We start from the raw sequence: 21,677 nt of genomic DNA, 5'->3' as shown, positions 1-21,677 counted from the left end.
ATGGGAGGGGTCCGGCCACCTCAGCTCTGTCCCAGGGCCCCGTGCTGGCTCAGGGTCTGTGTTCCCGAGGAGGTGACAGCAATACCCCATGCAGGCGGCCCAGACCCCTGGGATCCCCCGCAGCACCAGCCCTGGTGTATGGGGTGGGGGTCGATGGCCCCGGTGGTGCCCGTGGTGGGGGTGCCCCACTGCACGGCAGGTGGGAGGGGATGGGGTGCCCCTGTGGCCCCCCATCCTGGGAACAGCTGTGCCCTGGCCGATGGCAGGAGACCCTGCCAGCACCGGGCATGTGACAGGAGGTGACAGAGCTGCCTGCTATTTATACCCGGCCCTCGTCAGGGCTGGGTGTGGGGACGCAAGTGAGCCCATGCCATGGGTGCAGGCTGGCCCTCAGGGTCCCCTGGGTGCCCGTCTGTCCTCGGGACCACCCAAATCCCCTCTGCAGGGTGGGGGGGCTGCAGCCACTCACAGCCACTCCAATTGCCCCCAGACCACAGGGTACACTGAGCCACCCCTGTGCCCAAAGGGGGCACAGAGCTGTCCCCCATGCCCCATGGGGGCACCAGGCTTTGCCCAAGGGGGACACTGAGCTGTCCCCATGGCTGATGGGGACATTGAGCTGTCCCTGTGCCTGATGGGGGCACTGAGCTGTGTCCGATGGGGACATTCAGCTGTCCCCATGCCTGATGGGGACATGAGCCACCCCTGTGCCTAAAGGGGCCACAGAGTTGTGCCCAATGGGGACACTGAGCTGTCCCTGTGCCCAAGGGTGGCACTGAACTGTCCCCATGCCTGATGGTGGCATGAAGCTGTGCCCAATAAGGACACTGAACTGTCCCCATGCCCCACAGGGGCACAGAGCTCTGCCCAAGGGGGACACTGAGATGTCCCTGTGCCCAGCCAGCAGGGCAGGGGAGGTTTGTCCCCCAGCAGGCACAGGTCCCCATCGGGCACACGTCCCCAGCAGCCATGGGCTGCCCTTGGTGCGGGGAGAAGCCAAGGGGGGGCCGTTCCTTCTGGGCCCCCATGGCTGCAGCCCCCACACAAAGCTGCTTTACATGAGAAGAGGGGCCCAGGGGCCGCAGCACCGGCCTCCGCCTCCCGGCCCGCAGAAAGGGGCCTCCTTCACTCCCGGTTCCCAGCCTCCCTCTGCTCGCACACGCACTCACACTCACACCCGTAGGTGCACACCGCACACGTACACGCTCAGGGTTGGGGGTCCCCTGGCCTGGGGACACTGTTCCCCTCAAGCACCTCAGGCAGAGAAGCCCAAGCCCTCCCAGGGCTGCCCCCCCAAAGCAGGCTCAGTGCCTGCCCCAGATTCCCGCTGCCACAGCTGGGCTCTGCTCACCCCTGTAGCACCAAGGGAAACTGAGGCAGGGAGTGAGGGGGCCTCGGGCAGCATCGAGGAGGGCACCCAGCCCCAGGATGGGAGGGGCCACCCCTCCTCCGCAGCTTAGCACCCCCAGGGTGTCAGGTCCTCCTCACCCCAAAGCCCAGGCAGGCAGGGCTGGGTGTCCCCCATCATTGGTACTGCTGAACATCAGCTTTGTGCATCCAGTGGGGTGGGGGGGGCTGTGTCAAGAAGGGGCATAAGCCACCAGGACATCTGGGTCCTGCTGGGGGAGCTGCCACTCCCCCCGGCGGGTGCCGGGCACCCACGCTCCGGGCCCTGGGGCTCATCCTGCCTGGCTCAAAACAGCTCCATCTCCCTGTGGGCCTACATCCCCCTCAGATCCCCCACGGTGGGTGAGGGTCCCATAGTGTGTGTGTGGGGGTCCCACTGCCCACCGGGGTGGAGCAGGAGCTCCCTCTCGTGGGCACAGCCCTGGCGCTGAGCAGGGCCCAGGGTGCCCACCCGGGACCCACGGGGGGGGTGGCTGCAGGACATGTGGATCCCTTCAACTGAGCCATCTACGGGGCTGCTCCATGCAGTGTGGCCAGGCTCCCCGGGCAGGGATCCTGGGTCCACCCTGCCTGCCTGGACCCGTCTGGGTGCTTTGGGAGGACGAGGGGTGAGACAGTCCCCTCCAAAAAACACAGTGGTAATTCCTGGAAGGAGAAAGGCTGCTCCCCTCCATGCCTCAGCTTCTCCACCCTCCATGGGGCTAAGCTGCAGGGCAGTCCTCGGGGCACAAGGAACCACAGGGACGTCAGCAGGGAGGGAGACCATCACCAGTGGAGGAAAGGCAGAGGCCTGGCAGCTCCAAACTGGCAGTTGCCACTCACCCAGGTGGGTGAGACCACAAACCTGATGCAGGACAAGACAGGTGATCCCCAGTGCTTAGGTATTTGGAGGGGAGCAGAGTAAAGCACCAACAGGCATGGCATCAACAGGACTTTCTTAATGCAATGAGGAGCAAACTCAAGCATGTTTGTGCCCAGCAAAAGGTCTCATAGCCACCCTGCGATGCAGAGGTCCCAACTCTCAACCACAAGGTCCTCCTCAGCACACAGGGTTGACTGCAGATGCATGAGGGAGCTCCACACAGGAGTTCTGGCAGTGCAGCCCAGCCTGCCACACTGCAGTAATAGATCCAGTCAGCTCTGCTACGAGCTACGCTGCCTAGCACAAAGCACAACCACCGCTTTGGCCGCCCCTGCATCTAACCCACAGCCCCACTGTGCAGGGCTTGCTGTCACAGGCATACACCTCATTGACAGGTTTGGTGGTGCACACGGAGGCACGGTCTGGTGAACGCGCTCCAGAAAGGCCCGTTTCCAAACTCCTCTCTCCTCACCCTGCCTCGACGAGGCAGCAGAGGGCAGCACGCAAGCAGGATTCAGGCAGCAAGGCTTCTGGTGAGAGAAAGAAAAGGAATGAATGGAGAGACAGATGGAATCCAGTTTTCCTGCTGTCAGGGATGGCAGAGAGACGGTGACACACGCTGCCACGCTCAGAGACAGCTGGTAACAGCTGTGGTGGTGGATGGAAAAGCAGGGCCTCGTCTGCCGCAAGCCCTGTGGGCTGCTGCAAGATGGATACCCCAAGCATCGCCTGGTGCATGCAGGCCCGGGGCGCTGCTCCTCTGCCACCACATACGGGGACTTGGCTATGCTTGTGCAAGCCAGGCACACGCCTCCCTGCTCAGGGGTAAAGAAAGGCCCCTGCAGCCTGGCCTGGCTGAAGGCCTGGGGTGGGAACAGGGCTACAGGCATGGCTCCAGCTGGCCCTGGGCACTGTGCTTCACCTCAGGGTTGGCTCCGAGCACCTCCGAGCTCAGGCTTTGTGCTGGGCACCATGGCCTACCTCAGGGCTGGCCCCAAGCCCCATCACCCGCCTCAGGGGTGGCCCCAGGCCCCCAGACTAGCTGGGCCAGGGGCCTTTCCCCACCGCCCGAGGGGTGCCTGGCTGCCCCGACCCCCCTTCCCAGCGCCCCTCAGTCCCCACTCCCGCCCGGCTCCTCTGAAGACACTGCGCACGCACCCCTCAGCAGCCAGCGTGACACGCGACGCACGCCAGGGGGCAGCAGCGAGTCCCTGCTCCTACTGGTTCCTACCGCCATCACTCAAGAGGCTGGGACAGCCCCATTGGTTCGGGCCGGGAGGGCGGGAAAGCTGAAGCAGGGCTCGCGCCCTCCCCTGTGCCCCAGGGTCGAGTGCTCGCCGCCTGACAACCCTGCGCATGCGCAGGCACGAGGTTGCGGGGAGCAGCTCGGGCGCCCCGTGCTACAGCAGCTCGCTTCCTCGTTGGTTGCCAGGGTGCGCGCGTCAGCGGGGAGTGGCGCATGCGCGCCGCGCACTCCGTTCCAAACCGCAGCGGGGCTCGGGGCGGGGAACAACCCGCTGCGGCCGAGGCTTAACGGTGCGGCCGCCGGTACCTGCTACCCTCCGCTCCCCCGGCAGCCGCCTATCAGCGGGCCGGCTCTCGCGCTGCTGCCCGTACCCGGCCCTTAGCAGCGAGCCACCAGCTTCCCGCCCGCGCTGCGTCCCGCCCGGTGACGCCGCCGTGAGGGCGGCCCCGCGCCGCCCACGTGAACTGCCCTGCCGCGCATGCGCGAAGGCGTCCGGCGCGGCGGGGGCGGGGCGGGCGCGCTGCCGCGGCGCGGGCGGTGCTGAGGGGAGGCGGCCGGAGGCGCGGGGCCGGACCGAGCCGAGCGAGGCGGCGGCGCAAGATGGCGGACAGGTTCTCCCGCTTCAACGAGGACAGGGACTTCCAGGTAACGGCCGCGCCGCGGGAGCGGGCGGGCCCCGACTCTACCCCGGGCGGCCGCGGCCCCCTCAGGCCGGGGCGGGCCTCCCCTCCCCTCCCCGGCAGTCCCCCCCTCCTCACGCCCGGCGGGGCTTTGTGTGCGGGCCCGGCGGCGGGTAACGACACAAAGGCGTGAACGCGGGGGGCCGGGGCGGGCTGTCAAGGTGACCCGCGGGAGGGAGGCAGCGGCCGGCGGCCTCGTAACGGCGGTGGGGTGGGGGGAGAGCGTCCCCGCGGACGGGGCCGGCGAGGGGTCCCCCCCGCTGAGGTAGCCCTCACCCGCAGGAGCGTGGGTTTTAGTGTTTGGGTTATTATTATTATTTTTTTTTTCCCCGGTCGTTTTATACGGTCTGTTAGGCCGGAGGCTGGGCGGGAGCGGCAGCCCGGCGGGATGGTTGGGGCCGCCGCTCGCCGCGGGGCTCACCTGCCCGGCGTGGCTCCCCGGCGGGGGGCTGCCCCCGGCCGAGGCATCCCCGTCTCCCAGTGTGTGCCAGCGACCCCCCTCGTGTGGAAAAGGCGTTTTACTTTCTCGTACCCCCCCCCCCGAAAACATTAGTATTTCAACGTAATTAACGCCACTGTTGCTGTTTTAAAGGGGATTTAAATAAACAATGGTGAAATTAATGTTGACTCATTAAGCTTAAACAATGACATTTTGTTTTCTGACTTCAGCCTGAGAAAGTCTCGAGGTTAGAAAGAAAAACAAAAGGAGTGAGAATAAATGCACCTCCAGAAGAGCTACTGATGAGCTTTTATGTGTGGTCCTTGTTTCGGGAGCCCGAAGTTGGAATAGTGCTTTTCACCCAAGCTCATGCTTTTCATCTAAATATTTGGGAGGGTTTTTTTATAGTTGCGGAGCTTGCGTAATTCTACTTAATGTAGCATTACAGTGGGATCCTGAAAAGAGTCAGGACATCCAGTAGTAATTAATTTACATTGTTCCTTCTGGATGTTTTAGGGGATGCACACTTCGTAAGTCTTTACTAAACTGTGTTAGAAACACACGAGAAAATACATATCAGTGTGGTTGACTGCACTGTTAGCATGACCTTATCTGTGGACTGTAGGTATGGCTTCCTAACACAGCCCTAAACACAGGGGCTGGTTTGCGTCGTTCATTTCCTTAAATGAAGAAATGAATCGTAATTAATACTGAGATGGTCTGATTCGGTTTTGAAGTTCCTGTTTCAGGAAGTGGAGGGAGCCAGATCTTGGGTTTGAAAATACATTTTTCGTAATAGTTTGATTTGGGAGGGGAGAGATGGGGAACCTAAAACAAGTCCGGGACTGCAGAATGTAGCTGAGAAATGGGTAAGCTCTGTAGTCATGCATTGCACAACTTGTTCACATGTGCCTTTTGCTCGGTGTCCTTGTTCTTGTCCCTTTGTGGGGCAACCTCTTTGCAAAAAAAATAATTGTAGCAGCAAAACCTGTTACTGTGTCATTGCTCTGGTCATGCAGGGAGAATGTGTAGTGATGTCAGAGAGGAAACAGGGCTCCATTACCCGATGCTGAAATCTTAAAAGCTGCTGAGCATGCTCAGAAACAATAACCCAGTCACAATCCTGTTTTCCCTTGACTTTAAGAAAGGGCACTATTTTTAATTGGGAGTTTATGCATGCCAAATATCAGGTTTCACTGTCTTTCCCATAGACTAGAGTAAAAAATAAAAAGGTAGGGTTTATTTTTATAGTAGGGTAACTTCTCTGTTCTTCCTGAAAATTTGCCAGTGAGAAGATATTTTATTTTGCGTGTTAAAGCTTCCTTCGAGGGAAGAGTGGAATCGGTCCCCTGGGAAGAACAGTTTGGAATTGGTTAAGGCTTGCAGAGGACTGAACGTGACAACAATGAGCTGTGAAAGAGCTGATTAGAGGGAGGCTGGGCCCAAGTATCTTGGCCAAGGTCGCACTGAATTGGTGGGAGCTCAAGCGCCTGTGCATGTACCCCTGACAGTTGGTCAGTCTAACAATTTTTCTGAAGTATATTGGTGGAGAAAGACTTTTTGAACCTTAGCTTTCCTCCTTCTTCATCAAAATCACTTTCAGAGAAGATTTTTGACTTTCTTCTCTATATTTAGATGGAGGTCACTTGAGATATAACACTGGCGTGGAATAAAGGAAATGGCTCACTATGATGTTTGCAGGTCTGCTGTGAAAGCTGTGCTGTGACTGTTGCTAAGCATAGGTAAAAATACGTCTGCCTTTAGCTTGCAGCTTTTGATCATCTCTATAAAATACTGGTCTCAAAACTACAGCAAAAATAACACACACTGTTAGTGTGAAGTCACAAATTCATATGTAGGCTCCCTTTGTAGGAGTGTTTCTGTCGGTGTTAAGAATGCCTTTTTCATGCAATTTCTAGCAGTTTTAATTCTAAGCTTCAGCAGATGAAATTTCTGTCCTTTGAGTATGACTACAAACGTGACCCTGTGTTACTGCTAGTCTGTTGAGACCCAAGTAGGCATGACAAAAGGGAGATGGTGCTCTAAAATTACACGGCTTGAAGCAGGGATGGATGCGGCATGGTGAGGGGGAGGGAGGCTGTAGAGATCCCTCGGATTTTGTTCTTGGGTGATCTACTTGTGATCTTCTTGACAATGTAAAAGGATGTGTTACTGTCTCGAGAGAGGAAGAGAAACAAAAGGTCAGGAGTAAAGTGTATGGGTCAAAGGAACCTTTTAGCTGTTTGGAAGAAAGGCAAATGCCTTGGGACTAGTGATGTGGCTAGTGGAAGAGAGTCACTGGATGGAAAAAAAAGCATTTTAGGGTTGTCTTTAATGTTATCAACCTTCTTTCTGGAAAGAAACTGGAAAGATTCTGGGTTTGGGAGGATTAGTTTGGCAAGAGTGCAAGCATTGATGTGGGCAGGGGAGAGATGAGGTTAGCAGAGGTGATATTCAGGTTTCTGAGTTTCTGATATGCTGGAGAGAAGTGGATTAAAGGTGAGAGAGCGGCTGAGAACTATTCTTTTCTCCCCTGTGCCTGTCTAAAGGAAGCCCAGTGCGATAGGGGAAGGCAGGAATGGAAACGTATGGGACTGGAGGGAAATGGGTTCAGGAAGGAAAGGACCTAAACCAGCTGAGAAAAAGAAGGTATAAATGGTCTGAAGTGCATAAAAAGGTGATGAGGGGAGAAGGATTGTTGAGCAGAGGGATCAGCTGAGCATTGGAGAAATAAGCAGCAGTGGGGTACCTTCCCATAACTGCAGCCAGAGTGATGCGATGGGTATAAAGAAAGCTGCAGAGGGAGTGGAGACACTATCACGGGGTTATAAGTAACCCTGTGGAAAAGAGTAGCTAGTATAAGGATAAGAAAGTCAGATATCCTTAAGGATAAAGATCATGGTATGGAGGGGGAGGAGAAAGATTATGTACTCAGAAATTCTGAGTTCTCTCTATGGTAGGGTGGAAGGAACCTCAAAGCCAAGGATGGTTTGAAAGCTGAAATTGCCAAAGGAGCAGGAACTGGCATTGGAGGATATAGCCACAATGAGGTGATTAAGCAGCTTTGGTTTTTTTTTTTTTTTATAGGATTGTCTTGCTTTTGCCATTCTGTGTAGCTTTAGAAGCTTAGATCCTCTTCTCTTTTTGCTGTATGCTCTCAAATCTTAGAAAAAACTCAGGGGAAAGCCCCTGGTTTTGACTGTATTTTGCAGGTGCTGAACTTGAGGGCAGCTGCAGTGAAAGGCATTTAGCTTTGCTCTGTCCATTAATTCTTGATCTTTCCCTGACCAGGGCAGCACAGCAGTTTGTTTGGGAGGCTTTGGGCAGTGAAATGAATTACTGAAGGAGGAAGGATATTACTGACCTTCCTTCTCTTTCCTCTCTCTAGGCTCTGAAATGGTAAGTTAAGTCTACTGAATTGCTTACCCGAATAAATCCCAACCTTTTTCCCTTTTCCATTGCTGGAGGGGTTATTTTTGAGTGGGCTGTGGACAAGCTTAGTCCTTCGGTTAAAAGATCGTACTACTTACCTGTCACAGGGATGCCTGTCAGTTGTCTGCTTCTGCTGTCTCCTTGATTAACTGGCTTCCCCATGGCAGAGACAAACTTGTGAACCGTTGTTACTTCAAGTAGTTATGAATGATAGCTGTTGACTATGCTAACAGAGTATTTTAAAAGCATTACTGAAAGCTGTGTGTATATGTGAGACTGCTGCAATGAGTAAATATATCTTTTAGTGTTATTTTTGTAATTGCAATAGTTTTATTCTTTAGATTAATGAACTCAAAGAATGAATACTGGGGATGTCTCCATATTGCTGAAGTCCAGTGGAGCTCCCAGATACTCACAGATGTTGAGAAAACGTTTTCTTGCTATATCTTTCTGCTTTTCATTGTTGAAGCAGAAATATTACGAGCCATATGTGTATATGTGTACAATAATTTCCTCTTCCTACGTACATTGCACTTACTTGCATCATTAGCCAGACGGAACACAAACTGTTCTGTCTCTTGTTTTTTTAATTTGTTGTATAGTCTGTATAATAGAATAACACTTCCACCAAGCAGAAGTGTCTGGTTTTCCAAACTGAGTTGAAATATGGCCAGTCTGAACTTCAGTTCTGGTATTCTTGCTTATGCCAGGAAGGTAGGCTGTCGTCTCCCCCCCCCAAGGATTTGAAGAGCTAACCAAGCACATCGCTGTTACTGGCTGGTCTGTGCTTCTAGTTCTGCTGCTTCCAGCAAGTTGAGCTGAACGCTGATGGCATGGGGATTTTATGCTTTTTAATTGGCAGAATGTCAGGGATAAGTTTTGTTCCCAAGCAGCTTAGGCAGTCCGGCTTACTGGACATCTGGGCTGACAGCATGGAGTTTTAAAATCTGTCCTTCTAATGAGTGCGTCTTGTCAGTGGCTTCAACTTCAATTCATTTCTTAGGTGCTGCCTAAGGCAAACATATTTGATTTTTATATCCTTCAGCAGGGCATGACTGCTCGTGGGTTTTGTGGCAAAGTAAGTTGATGGCTTTTCTCTGTGCTGCAAGGAAATAAAAAGGTCATTTTCTTTTGCCTACTTGTACTAATTGGGAGAAGAAAAACTTAATGTGAGGGAACAAGGATTGGAGTCTCTGCAAAATATGCTATCCTGAGCTTCAATTGATACAAGATCCTGGTGTGTGAATTTGCCTTTGACAAACATAGCTGAAAGCAGTCCAGGAGGTAGCCTTTTCCATGGCGTGTTTTCTAATTTAAGAATTGATCTTAGATTTTCTAAAATCTATTAGTATTGTTTAGAGATCCTCATTTGTCATTAGATGAGGTTTATATTTCTGGTATGGGCACAGCACAGGAAGAATACTGCTCTTACCTCCATGGCAAGACATGCTTACCTCTCAGTTGAGCAAAGCAGGAACATCAGAACTCTGATTTTTTGCCTGCCTGTGTGAGCATGGAAGGGAGGGGAAGACTAGGGGAAGATGAGTTATAAAGTAAATGGAGTAGTATTGGTTTAATTTTTAGAAGATCACAGGAGAATCTGAACTTCAATGTGAATTTTTGGTACTTGTGTGGTAAATTAATTTTATACAGACATTCTTTCCTGTCTTGGTCGTACCTTTCCCTACTCTGTGTTTTGTCGCTTCTGTTCTCTCCTCTCGTCCGGTGATGTTGTCTGTTGCCGTGGTTAACTGGATAGGAAACACTTTATTCTAGAGTCCCACAAACCATGTCTAAGCTATCTCAGCTTCTTCTGAGTCACCCCCTCTGAAACAAAACCAAACCCTCCTAACTAGTCTCCTAACACCTGCTATGTGGGGATGTAGAGCTTTAGGAGTTCATCCGATGAAAAAGCAGTATTGCAGTTCTTGGTCAACTTTTCCTCAGCTGACATATGCTTTGCTCCTACCATACAGTTTTAAACCTGTAGTAATTTTTGGTACTTTCCACCTTCAAGCAGCTCTATGAGCAATTAATTCATTTGAGATTTTAGCCATTCACAGTTTTCAAGCCAGAAGTTGATATTAGGATGTATGCTTTAAATATCCAGGTATCCCTTAGCCTTCAGTTTCCATCATTTGACCCAGTTTTGAGTCCAGGAATTAGAGTTTGGTTACAGTATCTCTTTCTCTTGAAGACAAGTGGTGATGGTGAAGGTTTTTCCTTTGTAGATTGTTCTGGTAGTTTGGCCACTGAAAGTGTGTTTTCCTTTATTTTTCTTCTAGATTTTTCTATTTTCAGCTTTTAGCTGTTGTTTCTTGTTATGTCCTTCTCTACTATGCCAAAGCACACATCACTACACTGTCTCGTCTTATGTAAGGGCATATATAGCATTTCTGTCTTAGTCCTAGCCTGTTCTGAGAGCCTTAACGGTCTGATCTCTCAATTCCCTTATTGCAGGGCATTTTGCTTTTCCCTTTGCATTGTTATGGCTTTCTGCATCTTAAAATTTTCCACATTTATGACTATAAGACTTGCATAGAGGAGTCTGGAATAGACTCCATCTGTATAATATACAGAGATAAACTCTTTTTTACTACTTTATTCTTATTTGATGTTCCTTTGTTACACACCTTTGGACTGTATTTTTATCCTTTTTGCTACCATATTGCATGAAGAAGTTTTAACTTGGATTTCTTTTGCCTGCTTGGGTGCAGCCCTGTGCTGCAGGTGTGTTTGTACAGGGCTCTGTGAAAACAGACTTTGTGTTAGTGAGTTCAGGCCAGTGTTATATGGGTCAGATTGCTCTGTACAAACACATCATCCACATTGCCGCTTACTATTTGTTGGGCTTCGCGACCTGCAAACTGAGCTGGCAGTTGCTCTATTTCTTCTCTGGTCATTGATAAAAAGTTGAATGGTACCGAGTCTTGTGGAACAAGTTAGGAGTTTGAATCCAGTTAACGTGCTCCTGAGTGAGGTTTTCTGTGATGTTTTGGTTTAGAAACAATCCTTTATCAAGTCAAACACCATATTGAGGGAGAAAAAAGAAGAAAGACTGTACTATGAAAGCTTGAAAGTTTGTGGTGGTAAATAAATTATACCCTAGATATTAAATGACTAGCACCCTGTCCCATCAGGGTATTTTCTCTTTCTCTTGTTTCAAAGTCCTTGTTAGTCATGAAGACGCGGGTGCTGGAAGCTGCAGCATCTTCTGCATCGAGGTATGTTAAGAAATGGCTAAGAGAAAATTGGGTGAGTGAGACCAATGCTAATACTCTTTGGTACAGTTGCTGGAAGCATTGAAGAACTGAACAGTATCCCTCATGTGCTGGAACAGATTTATAGCTGGCGTTGGTAGCGGCAGAAGGAATCTGAAAGACATTAAATTGTTCTTGTTTGGTGCCAAAGTATGCAAAGCATAGTGAAGCGGGGACCTGCCTCTGGCTTCCACTCCTTTTTGTACAAGCTGTTTATCTCTGAACTGTAGAACATGTTTTTAATTGGATAGCTCTAACTAGGTATTTATATGCACATTTTCCCCATTTAAAGCTCTTGACCTATAAGTAGTCTTGAATGTGTTCTGGCGGGTGTTTTTATATTGTTTTTGGACTTAACAGGTAGAATTTTGCCATCAAAACTAACTTTTAGTTTGGTAAACAAAAGGTGCCATCAACTTCTCAACGTGTAATTACAAGGTGCTTCTTGCAAAAGTTGCCAATTTAAATTCATATCCAAATCTTAAGTGATTACTTTTGTTGTATTGACTTGACAGGATTTTCATTTTAAGTACTTTCAAAATAATTGATGTGCATGTTTGCCTACAATGAGGTTTTGCTGCAGCTTTCACAAGATGTTGACTGTAAATATTAAGCTATTTTGGTGGGTGTGAAGATGTGCAGTGTCCATACTTACCCTCTTGTATTGCTTATTTACAGGGAAGAGACTGGGAAGGTGACTTATAACACACAGAAAGCTATGAGAATGCTAGCTGCTGTTTGTGAATGCTTTACCTCTATGTTGCTAGGAAAGGATAACTGAATTTTTTTGCGTCTTTACAGTCACTACAGGGAACAACAGGGAAAAGGATGGTTTTGTTCTGGGAAGCATTAACAAAGGCTTTCCAGGTACCAGTACAAAGTTGCTTTTGTATTACTTTTTATAGTTTTTAGAAACCACATGGCCTTTAAAATTATCCAAGAAAGCTTCCAGTGTGAGCAGGGTTGGATGGAGTCATCTTCTAGGTGCATATTGGTCTTAAAAATGTATTTTCTTCTGGGCACGTAATGAATATTCAAGAAACACTCCTAAGCTGTGCTTTCCTGGAGTTGTTTTTGAATTCTCTGGATGGATTTCTAAACATCAACACGGTTGTCTGCATCAATTACGTTTTGGAGATCTTCCATCCTATAGAGTCATCAGGTCCTGCTTAGCTTAAAAGGGCAGCATAAATTACTGTCTGAGATCTGTAGTCAGCGTACACAGGGCAATACGGATCTTGCGGAGGAATTATAAGCCCGTTACGTTTTGATTGTGTGTAATAAACAGTTGATTAGTTATGGTGAGCTGGATTTGGTTTTACCACTTTCCCTCTCCCATCTATGTTGGCTGAAATTTACTGAAGAAGTCAGCAGATGATGTAGTTGATAGAGCCCCACAAATAAACAAAGTAAGAGGTAGTACTAGCAGACCTTGTCAGTTATGCCTTTCATATCTGACCTTGCCTGGAGTTGGTTTTTCTTCTCTCTCTGTCCCACATATAACCCTATAACTGTGCCTGGTGGTATGTGTTGCCTTCAGGCAGTGTGGGGAGAGGTGGGTTGGTCGAGCTTGGGGCTGTGCAAAACTGGAAGGTCTGGTAACAACAGCTGACCAAGCTGGAAGAATTTTTAAAGAGAGAACTGGACATGGAATGCAACACAAAATGAAATAAATGTTGATTATGGTCTGCTGAAATTCCTAGTCTTTGGGTTAGGCAAGAGCCTGGTGCTATGTCAGGTCCTTGCGGAGTGAGTCTTGTGCCTGTCTCTTGGCTACTGTGCTGGTGCTGGACTAGCAACATTGACGCAGGTGTCCTGGATGTGGAGTGCTTGCAAGGGTTGTGCTAGGAGCCATCGTTGGAAAAAGCCAATGGACGTTAAGGTGCCTTGTCCTCCTAAAGGTCTTGTAACTGCTCAATCTCCTCCTTTAAAAAAGAAAATTTTAAATTTATTAGGATATTTGCTTCTGGAATCAGTGAGTCTCCCCCCCCCCCCTCGGACCTTGATCTGTGAAGGTGCCATATGTGTGCAGGCAGCAATGATTGTGGAGAGGTGGCATTTGCTCACTTGTGTTCAGATGCTGCTTCAGTTTCCTGTGCTCAAACGTTGAGACCTTGCATCTGTGCTGACCCGTCCTGGGACGGCTGCAGGAAATGTCAGCTGTGCTTTCCAGTTGCGGGAGCAGAAAGTGGAGGGCACTGCAAAATATTCTGTGATTTGTAGCTAACACGGTCTGCCTTGGCTTTATCTACAGTAGAAAATAGCCTTTTTTGTGGGTACTCATTTCTCTTTTTTGATATTCCCAGTGTCTCAGCTGCTGGTTTGCAGCCTAATGCCTTCAGAGCTTTCAGGAATGGGGACTGGGCTTGGTTAAATGTTTTAAAGTGGCACTTGTGGGTAACAACCCTGAATTTTATGGCTTGACTTAGTATTTTGGGGAGTTTAAGGTTTATTGATTGAATTGATGGGTAAATAGAATATGCACAAGTGGTGCTGACTTGCTTTAGTGTTTTAAAATTCCATTTTCTAAAGTAAATGCAGTATAAATGTTATTTTTTGAGTCTCTTCCTGATATTCTACCAGTGTAAAACTAATTTTTGAATATCTAAGGAGCACACTGTGCTCTTTTCAAGTGCAGTTAAGCAATCATGATCACGCTGTGCTCTTTTCCAGTGCATTTAAGAAATAATGATGGTGAGTATAGTGAGACGTTTCTGCAAAATCACTTTCTTTAGGTTGTTATCTGCATGGTCACGGGAACAGGCATTTCTGTGCACCTTCCTAAGCTGGTCCTGAAATTCAGTGTGGACATAAATAGTTTCTGCTTTGACATCTCAGCAACTGCATTCTGCATGTTCCCTCTGCAGTCATCACTGATTTTGGTGCTCTTAGGCATAGGTTTTATGCTGGAGTCATCTTATTTTACTCTGTTCACACTGTCGAAGACGTTGTCCCTGTGACTTGTGGAGCAGGCAGCATTTTCCCCAGGTATTCTCATTCTAGGCTCTTCGTATCTGATTTCTGTTGGTTTTTGTAACTTACATCATCTTCCTTCATATTAATAATAATGTTCATGTAACTGAGCTCTCTTGTTGAGCAGTAACTGAAAGGACAGCTGAATGAAGACGTTCTGAAAGAAGACCATTGCTTTCACGTCTCCATTATACTATTCTTCTCCCGTCTCTGCATGAGAGCTGTGTTTCAAAGTTTGGCTTAGCTACTGAAATGTAGACTACCACTTTTACTTTTCTTTTGAAATAATACATAGATAACTTAGGGCTGTTCATAAAAGAAACCACTAATTCATGTCAGGAACGTGCACTATATGGAATGTATTCTGCATGTTGACATCTTAATATCCTCTGTGCTTGGACAGATTGTAAAGAGCAGTCCAGTAATTAATATCCAGGGAGGTCTAATAGCCTTGAAGCAGCTGAAGTGACTCATAGTTCTTTCCCCCTTGTGTTGATGATGCTGTAGGTGACTTAGAAAATGCAGCATTCGGAAGTCAGGTTTGGTTTTGGATACACCATTTTGGGGGAGTGAGAGGGAAGGAGAGAGAGCATATTTTTCTTCTGCCTTGTAGTTTTCTTCTGCCTGTGAAGATGCTTTTAAAAGGTTCCTCCACCCAGCCCAGTGATATCTGTGTGTCCTTAGATGCTTTGTCTTTGCCCACCTTGATGAAAAGGTGCCTCATGTAGGGGAGAGAATTAATTCTGTGATACTAAACTTACTCTGATAAATGGGCTTAAATCAACAATTCATTTCACTTGCATTGAGTCATTTAATGGCAACAATTCTTGCCACTAGAGATTTTGGGATGAAAGTGTGATTAAGGTCTTAAATTTTTTTTTTTTTAATGATACTGACTATGTCTCACTGGTACAATGTTTGGGACCTTATAAGTAAGAAAGAAAGAAACAGTGGTACTCTTTTCCGTTAGCTATTTAACTTGAATTGTTTCAGAAAATGGCATTTGTTGGGCCAGAGCTCTGAAGTATTTACAATGTAAATAAGGGAGAATAGGGGTCTAAAATCCTGCATGGAGGCAGCTTTTGTTAGTTGATTTTTCAAATGCTGTATTTATAACTCAGCAGTTAAATGTGTGAGGGCTCTAAGACATAAGGTTTGGTGAAGAGCTTCATGCAAAGATCAAACAATGAGAAAGTGGAGGAGAGAGGAGAGGACACTTGACTGTGAGTAACTAAAATAGGTACTTAGCCAAAGTTGGGATGATATTACACAAAAAATTACAGGACACAAACAGATTGACTCCTGGAGGTGAATGCAACAAGGAAATTAAATGGTGTGCGTGGTGTATAATGAGGAATGTTTAGACGTTGAAGGCTTGTCCTTGCTTCTCATCCAAGCAGTAAAATATATTGAATTTCAGTACGCTTGTAGAGAAGCACCTAGTGTCAGAGTGCTTGCTGTAGCGCAAAGTGATAGCAATAAATTATGTTTAAGTGGAAGCCTCTCATCTTATTTGCTCTGCTGTTTTAGGATGGAGGTAGCATCTGTAAGAAAGTGATATAAGCAGTGCAACACATCTTGTTTTACAAAGCAGAAGTGAGGAAGCCTGATACAGGCAGCTCTAAAATGGAGGGGCAGAGGATGAGAGGGAGAAGGGCACTGCATGCAGCCCTGAAATCCTTGTCCACGGGGGTAGGTGGAAACCTTGTCATTAGCAAGCAGGGCCAGGATTTTACTGTATCTCTATACTAGTCATACAGGGAAGAAGGTTTGGGAATAGGTTTTGAATAGTGCTGGTTTTAATGCAGCTGTTATTTTATGGCCTGGTATCCATTTTGTAGGGATTGAATTCTTTTCACTTAAAGGTTTCCTCGGAAGAGGGAAGCATCCCTTAAGTCCACAGAAGACACAGATCAAAATAATATTAAAATGTGGTCTGTGCTTACAGTTCATGTTTGCCAGAAATTTAGTTTATTCTCAACAGATTCAACATTTAGGGTTTAAATAATTGTTAGATTTAAATGTTAAAGTATTTTGTCTTCCTCTGATTCATTGTCTTAAGATACAGCAAAACAGAAATGTTATACAGATCCATTTGATGTGCTAGGTTGAAGAATTGGAAAAGAAGGAAAACAGATGGAATTCCCCCCAACTTGTTCCTTAGCCAGCTCCAGGGATGAGGAGGCAAAGGGACAGACTGTGCTGCCTCTAGCCCCACAGAGTCCCAGCTCCGAAAGGCTGTGATCACCACGATGGCAGACAACATCACCTTAACAAGCAGTTTCTTGTGGCCTCAGAAGCAAGAACCATTTTTCTTCTTGCTTGTTAGGCACTGTGAGGTTGAATAGGCTCAGAAATTTGACCTCAGTATGACTGTTGAATTATCCTCTTGCTTTTTTCCAGGGTGAGTTACTTTATGGTGGAAGGGAAATTTTTCCTTTATCATTTGTTTTAAGTATTGATAATTAAAGAACAGTCTCTGTGATGAGTATTGATTTCAGTTCAGTTTGGACACTTTGTTATTCTGATGCCTTTAATTACCAAGCCTGTAACAGCCAAGTTCCTAATATAGCGAGCAGTTTGTCAGCATCCCACCAAGCCTTGTTCCTGTGTGCTCAGGTGGCATTTGCATACCCAGGAGTTCAAGATGATGGGAAGCACCCTGCCTCTTTTGTAAGCTCTAGTATTAGTATTGCTGTTTGTAAAAACAAGCAACCCCTTCCCACTCCCATTACCAGTAACAAAAAAACCCAAAGTAGATATCAAGTAGATAATAAATCCCCAAGTATATAAAGTGGATAATAGTGGGATCACTAGAACTTAGAGAGAATGGCTTTATTTGCTTTCTGACTTCTTTACATTTGGCTGTGACATACTGAGTGTTCAGTTTTTTGCATGGCTTTTGGGAGGAGACATTGTTTTTCAGCACAGAAAAATCGAGTTGTAAAGCCTCAAATCAGCAAGGCATGCTTTCAAACTGGAATTGACCCTTGCCTTTGTAAAAACAATTTTAACTGTCTTGGCAGGCAGTGCGCCGAAGGAGACGGTGAGTAGGCAGAAATATTTTGCCAACTCCAGGTAATTTAGTTGGCATATTCTGAGCTATCTGCAGGCAGCAAATCACATTGTGAAATTAGGCAGGGGGGAAGTATGTCTTTGTTTTTGCTGAGAGTGTTTCAAGGGTTTGTTAACTAGATGTTACGTGGATTTAATTTTTTTATATGTGAAGTTTTAGTAGTGTGTTTTCGCTAGCGTTTAGCAGTCAACAGTGCAATTCATTAACAGCGTGTGCACTCTTGACTGCTTTTATTCTGTTGGGCGCTACTTATTGGGAGGCTGGGCTGTGTCATCCTGCCATTGAGGCAGGTTTCATGTTGTCTTCTCCCTGCTGGGCTCCCTGACTTCACAGCGCACACATGTACAGTCTGTACATCTACACTGTGCCTGTCTCCAAGACTTACTAGCGTTTTTAAGCAGCTCGATGACTGCATGTGCATGGTAAGTTTGCCTTCAGCTTGCTCCTTGAAGGCTGTCCAAAAAAAATGGATGGAAGTGGATTGCTGCCTGCAGATTAAGCCCCAAATTTGCTCTGGAGAGGCTGTGGGAAAGAAGACTGCTGGGAGCAGAGCGTGGCCTGGGCGAATTATCACTGTGGACTGCAGATGATGTATAGGCTGGCGGTTGGGGCACCAGCATCAAAGCACGTTCTCTTGGCAACAGGTTTTTGTCAAGATGGTCTCTTGCAGATTTGCATCACTAGATATGAACACTCGTTCCAGAGGGTTTTTGGAGACTGGTGCCTGGCTTGTAAAATTCCAACAAGCAGTCCGTTACAACTGTAATTTGCTCTTTCCCATGCTGGCTTTCATTAAAATTCTTGCAGAAGGAAGAGTTGGTGTTGGTAGAAAGGAGGAGAGTGACAACATGTTTCTCTTGGCAGTGGTGCTAGGTGCTCCTGCTCAAAGTAATTGCAGAGCTGGGATGCAAATGAAAACCACCAGGTGTTTGGTGTTCACTGAGCAGCCAGCAGGATTTCAGTGGCACTGCAGAGCCTGGGAAAGGAATAGGGGATGACAGCCAAGGCCTTAGCACCTCCTGGGATTTCACAGGGCTGTGATGCTGAGCAGTGCCCAGGGAACCTAGGAGAGCCCATGAAAACAGCCCCCTTCAGTGGCTTTTGTGCTAATCTCAGCTGCAGGCATCTCTCCTGTTTGCTTTTGAGTTTGCAGCTAGAAAGTCAGATTTTTTTTTTTTTTCCCTTTCCAGGCATGCTCTAGTGATGGTGGATGTTAGTGCTACATCATAGACCTACTGAATGGCCAGAAATGGTTCACTGTGTTTGCAATTGCAGGAATTTGAGTTTCAGAAACCTCTGAATTTACAACAGAGATGTTTTGTTTTGTTTTTTTCCCCTGAAATGGCCATTCGCACTGATGGTGTTCCAGCACCAACAATTATTCTGGAGGACAGAGACTGCCATTTGCCTTCCTAGCTCATGAACCCTGTATGCTTAATATCCAGGCAAAAGCATGCAAAGATTGAGTTTTGCTGTAGCGGATGCTTGAGGAGGATTGCTCGACTCTAGTCTCTACTCTAGTGGCTGTCATTTGTGTGTTGTACTGTGCTTACGTGGGACTGTTGGGTAGGGGAGAGGTTGCCCTGTTCAGAAATCAGCAATCTTTAAGTGTGCATGGTATATGTTGATGGAGGCTGGGCTCAGTACACCATAATAACAATCCTATTTAATTTTCCTATCTACTTTAATTATTATACATGACCAAGCTGTAGGACTAAAGATGTTTCAGGGAGTTGCTCCAAGAGTGTAAGGAAGCAACGTGCTTGTGTTTATCATTCTTCGTGGCCTTTTCTTTGCTGTGTGAGTATCTGCACACTTTATTAGTACACTTCCTTGTGTATCTCTTGGTCTGTCTCTTTCCTCAAATGTGTTCCTCAGTCCTGTTGTTTTTTGTGTAGCAGTTTTAGGTACTGTGCTCACAAATGCTTTAAGCTGGTACGCCTGGAATAAGCAGTTCTGCGCGTGCATCCCGGCATTCTTTGTGCCAACATATGTGCTTGTGTGGCCACGTGGTCAGCTGTGTTGGGAGACTGCTTGGTTTTGAAACTAATGGCTTTTTTGAGTGTTGGAGGATCACTTCTACTAATAGTTCACTGTGCAGCTGCCTAGATTCAAGGAAGGGGCTGCTCCAGAACATGCACAAGTGCTTTGGGCACAGGGAGAGGTTTTGTTTGGTACCACTGTGGGGTTTTGTTGGTTTAAGGTGTGTGAAATTACGTGTATGCCTCAAGCAATTTGGATTTCCTGCTGCAAGGAAAGCCTTACTCTTCTTTAAAAGAGAAAAGACAACAAAACCCCCCTTTGTTGTGGTGGGGTCAGTTCCTTCTGCTTCTTGTCCTGTGTGATTTTTAAGGCCAGCACTGGTGCTTATGGTCAGTGTTTTCACAGACTTTCTAGAGAAAAAACCCAAAAGTATTGTCATCGTAAACATTTGATATTTTGCCAACTTCCATAGTTTATGATTATCATCAAATTGGCTTAGTTAGTTTTTAGAAGAATTTTTGTTTTATTCTTGTAGCCTATATACTGAATTGAGCTTGTATTTAATAAGTTCATTTTTTAGCAAAATTATATAAAATATAACACTGTATACAAACTGGAATCTTGAAACTAGACTGTTGGAAATGTGTTCTCTGCTGTAGAGCTAACCCTCCTTTTCTTTTACAGGGCAATCACTTTGATCAATATGAAGAAGGGCACCTGGAGATAGAGCAAGCATCTCTAGACAAGCCTATAGAATCGGTAAGATACATACTTATCAGCATCATCAACCCACCAAAAATTAGGCCGTGATCGGATGGTACGTGACGTGAATGCAGTCAAATTTGATAGTAGTGGGCATCTTTTTGTCAGTACAGGGTTAATTTTTGTGGTAAATTGCATGCTGAGATTAAGTGGGCCTGGAATTTAATCTTTAAGTAGTTCTCCTAAAACAGCAGGTGACTTTAAATTTTAGTTCAACATGGTATTTCAGAAATTATTCAAAATAATACATTCATTCATAGATATTTATTTTGTTAAGTTTTTGTACTTTTCTTTGAAGAATCAGTTTAATTCATATGCGAACCTGATGGAATAGTGTAGTAAAATGTATTTTGATCCTTTTTTTAGTTTGTATTTTTGGAAAACTACTGGTGTGTTGAAGTGTTAGAATGACATCTGGCAGTACAGAAACATGGATGCATTACAGTATTAGTATAGCAGTCCTTCCCCATGAATCTGAAACTGTGCTGTGAGTTTCTGTAAAGTATTGCTTTACTTTGAATTAGGTGTGGAGAGTACAGCCATAAGATGGGGAAAAATTAAGTTTTGTTTAGTTTTACCTTTTTAAGCTTTTTGGAGCTTTTTAATTTTTCTCTTTGCAAAGCATCTTCTGTTAGCGTTAGGCACAATTAGCTTGTTCAGCCTAAACTGGACCTAAGTTTGGCACTTAGCTTTAGCTAAGTTTCATTTGCAGTTTCAGTACGAGAGGAAGAAAACTTGTAGTGAATAAATGAGGATCACTTAGTGCTGTTCTGATTAAGACTAGATTTTTGTTAAGAAAGTACTTGTCAAGTGTTTCTTTTCCCTATTGATAATTTAAGTTCTCTGTTAAAGTTTCTTCACGTTAATTTGCACTTAGAAGAAACCTAGTGTTAGCAAAAGATCAATATATATTTTTCATTCATGTGTAGGTTGGTGTTGTGTGTGTTTTGTGTGCGTGTTAGATGTTTACAAAAAATTTACACAACTTGGGGTGTTCGACATTTTTCTTCCGCAGCAGTTGGCCCATATTAGCTAAGCAGCCATGATCTGGTTTGTATTGCACGGTCTGCCTTTTTTAATTTCTTCTCTAGGGTTTCCTTTCCCCCTTCTTATTTCTGTTCTTCTGGTCCAGTGAACACTGCATATAGTACCTACTGTCTTAATGTGCTGGCATGATGCTAGATTTAGGCATGGCAGTAATTGATGACGCATGAGATAATGCTGCAGAGATGGGAATTCGTATTCGATGTTCTCCTGAATACTTCAATCTTACGTTGTGATGTGGGGATTTTAATTAAAATGCCAAGCTTGTTTCCTTATGTAAATACAATGAGAAATGCTCGTTGGTAGACTACTCTGTGCCACGCTGGAAATTAGCATTTCAAAATAATTCAAATACTACTTACAGACTAGACTGGTTACCTGACTTCTAAAAGTGTTTTCCCAAACAGAGGAGTAGAAGTGGTCGCAGATTAGATCTCTTTGGTGTTCTGAAGGGAGTGATGCCTACAGAAGTATGTAAAACATGAACAAGTACACTGAACCCAACAACATGGG

General features: G+C 46.5%; 1 protein-coding gene and 1 long non-coding RNA gene across 6 annotated transcripts in view; one reads left to right on the top strand and one right to left on the bottom strand.

Annotated features, from left to right (window-relative positions):
* Positions 1-2,325: 2,325 nt before the first annotated feature.
* On the bottom strand, positions 2,326-3,968 carry LOC138686016 (uncharacterized). Its single transcript, XR_011325343.1, has 2 exons — positions 3,428-3,968; positions 2,326-2,799 (listed from the first exon to the last, which is right to left on the bottom strand). It is a non-coding gene; the product is annotated as an uncharacterized lncRNA (long non-coding RNA).
* Positions 3,969-4,016: 48 nt separating this feature from the next.
* GPATCH8 (G-patch domain containing 8) overlaps positions 4,017-21,677 on the top strand; it is a 58,168-nt gene continuing 40,507 nt past the window's right edge. For 2 of the 5 annotated variants that reach the window (XM_069786756.1, XM_069786755.1), the window contains exons 1-2: positions 4,017-4,160; positions 20,043-20,117. In XM_069786756.1, coding sequence (XP_069642857.1) covers positions 4,116-4,160; positions 20,043-20,117 — 120 coding nt within the window. In that variant the 5' untranslated portion in view covers positions 4,017-4,115. Of the gene's footprint in view, positions 4,161-20,042; positions 20,118-21,677 lie in introns of those variants that run through there. The other 3 variants (XM_069786759.1, XM_069786760.1, XM_069786761.1) reach the window with 2 other exon arrangements.

Source organism: Haliaeetus albicilla, chromosome 7, assembly GCF_947461875.1.
Source record: "Haliaeetus albicilla chromosome 7, bHalAlb1.1, whole genome shotgun sequence".
NCBI classification, from domain to species: domain Eukaryota; kingdom Metazoa; phylum Chordata; class Aves; order Accipitriformes; family Accipitridae; genus Haliaeetus; species Haliaeetus albicilla.
This window is presented reverse-complemented; position numbering and strand designations above follow the sequence as displayed.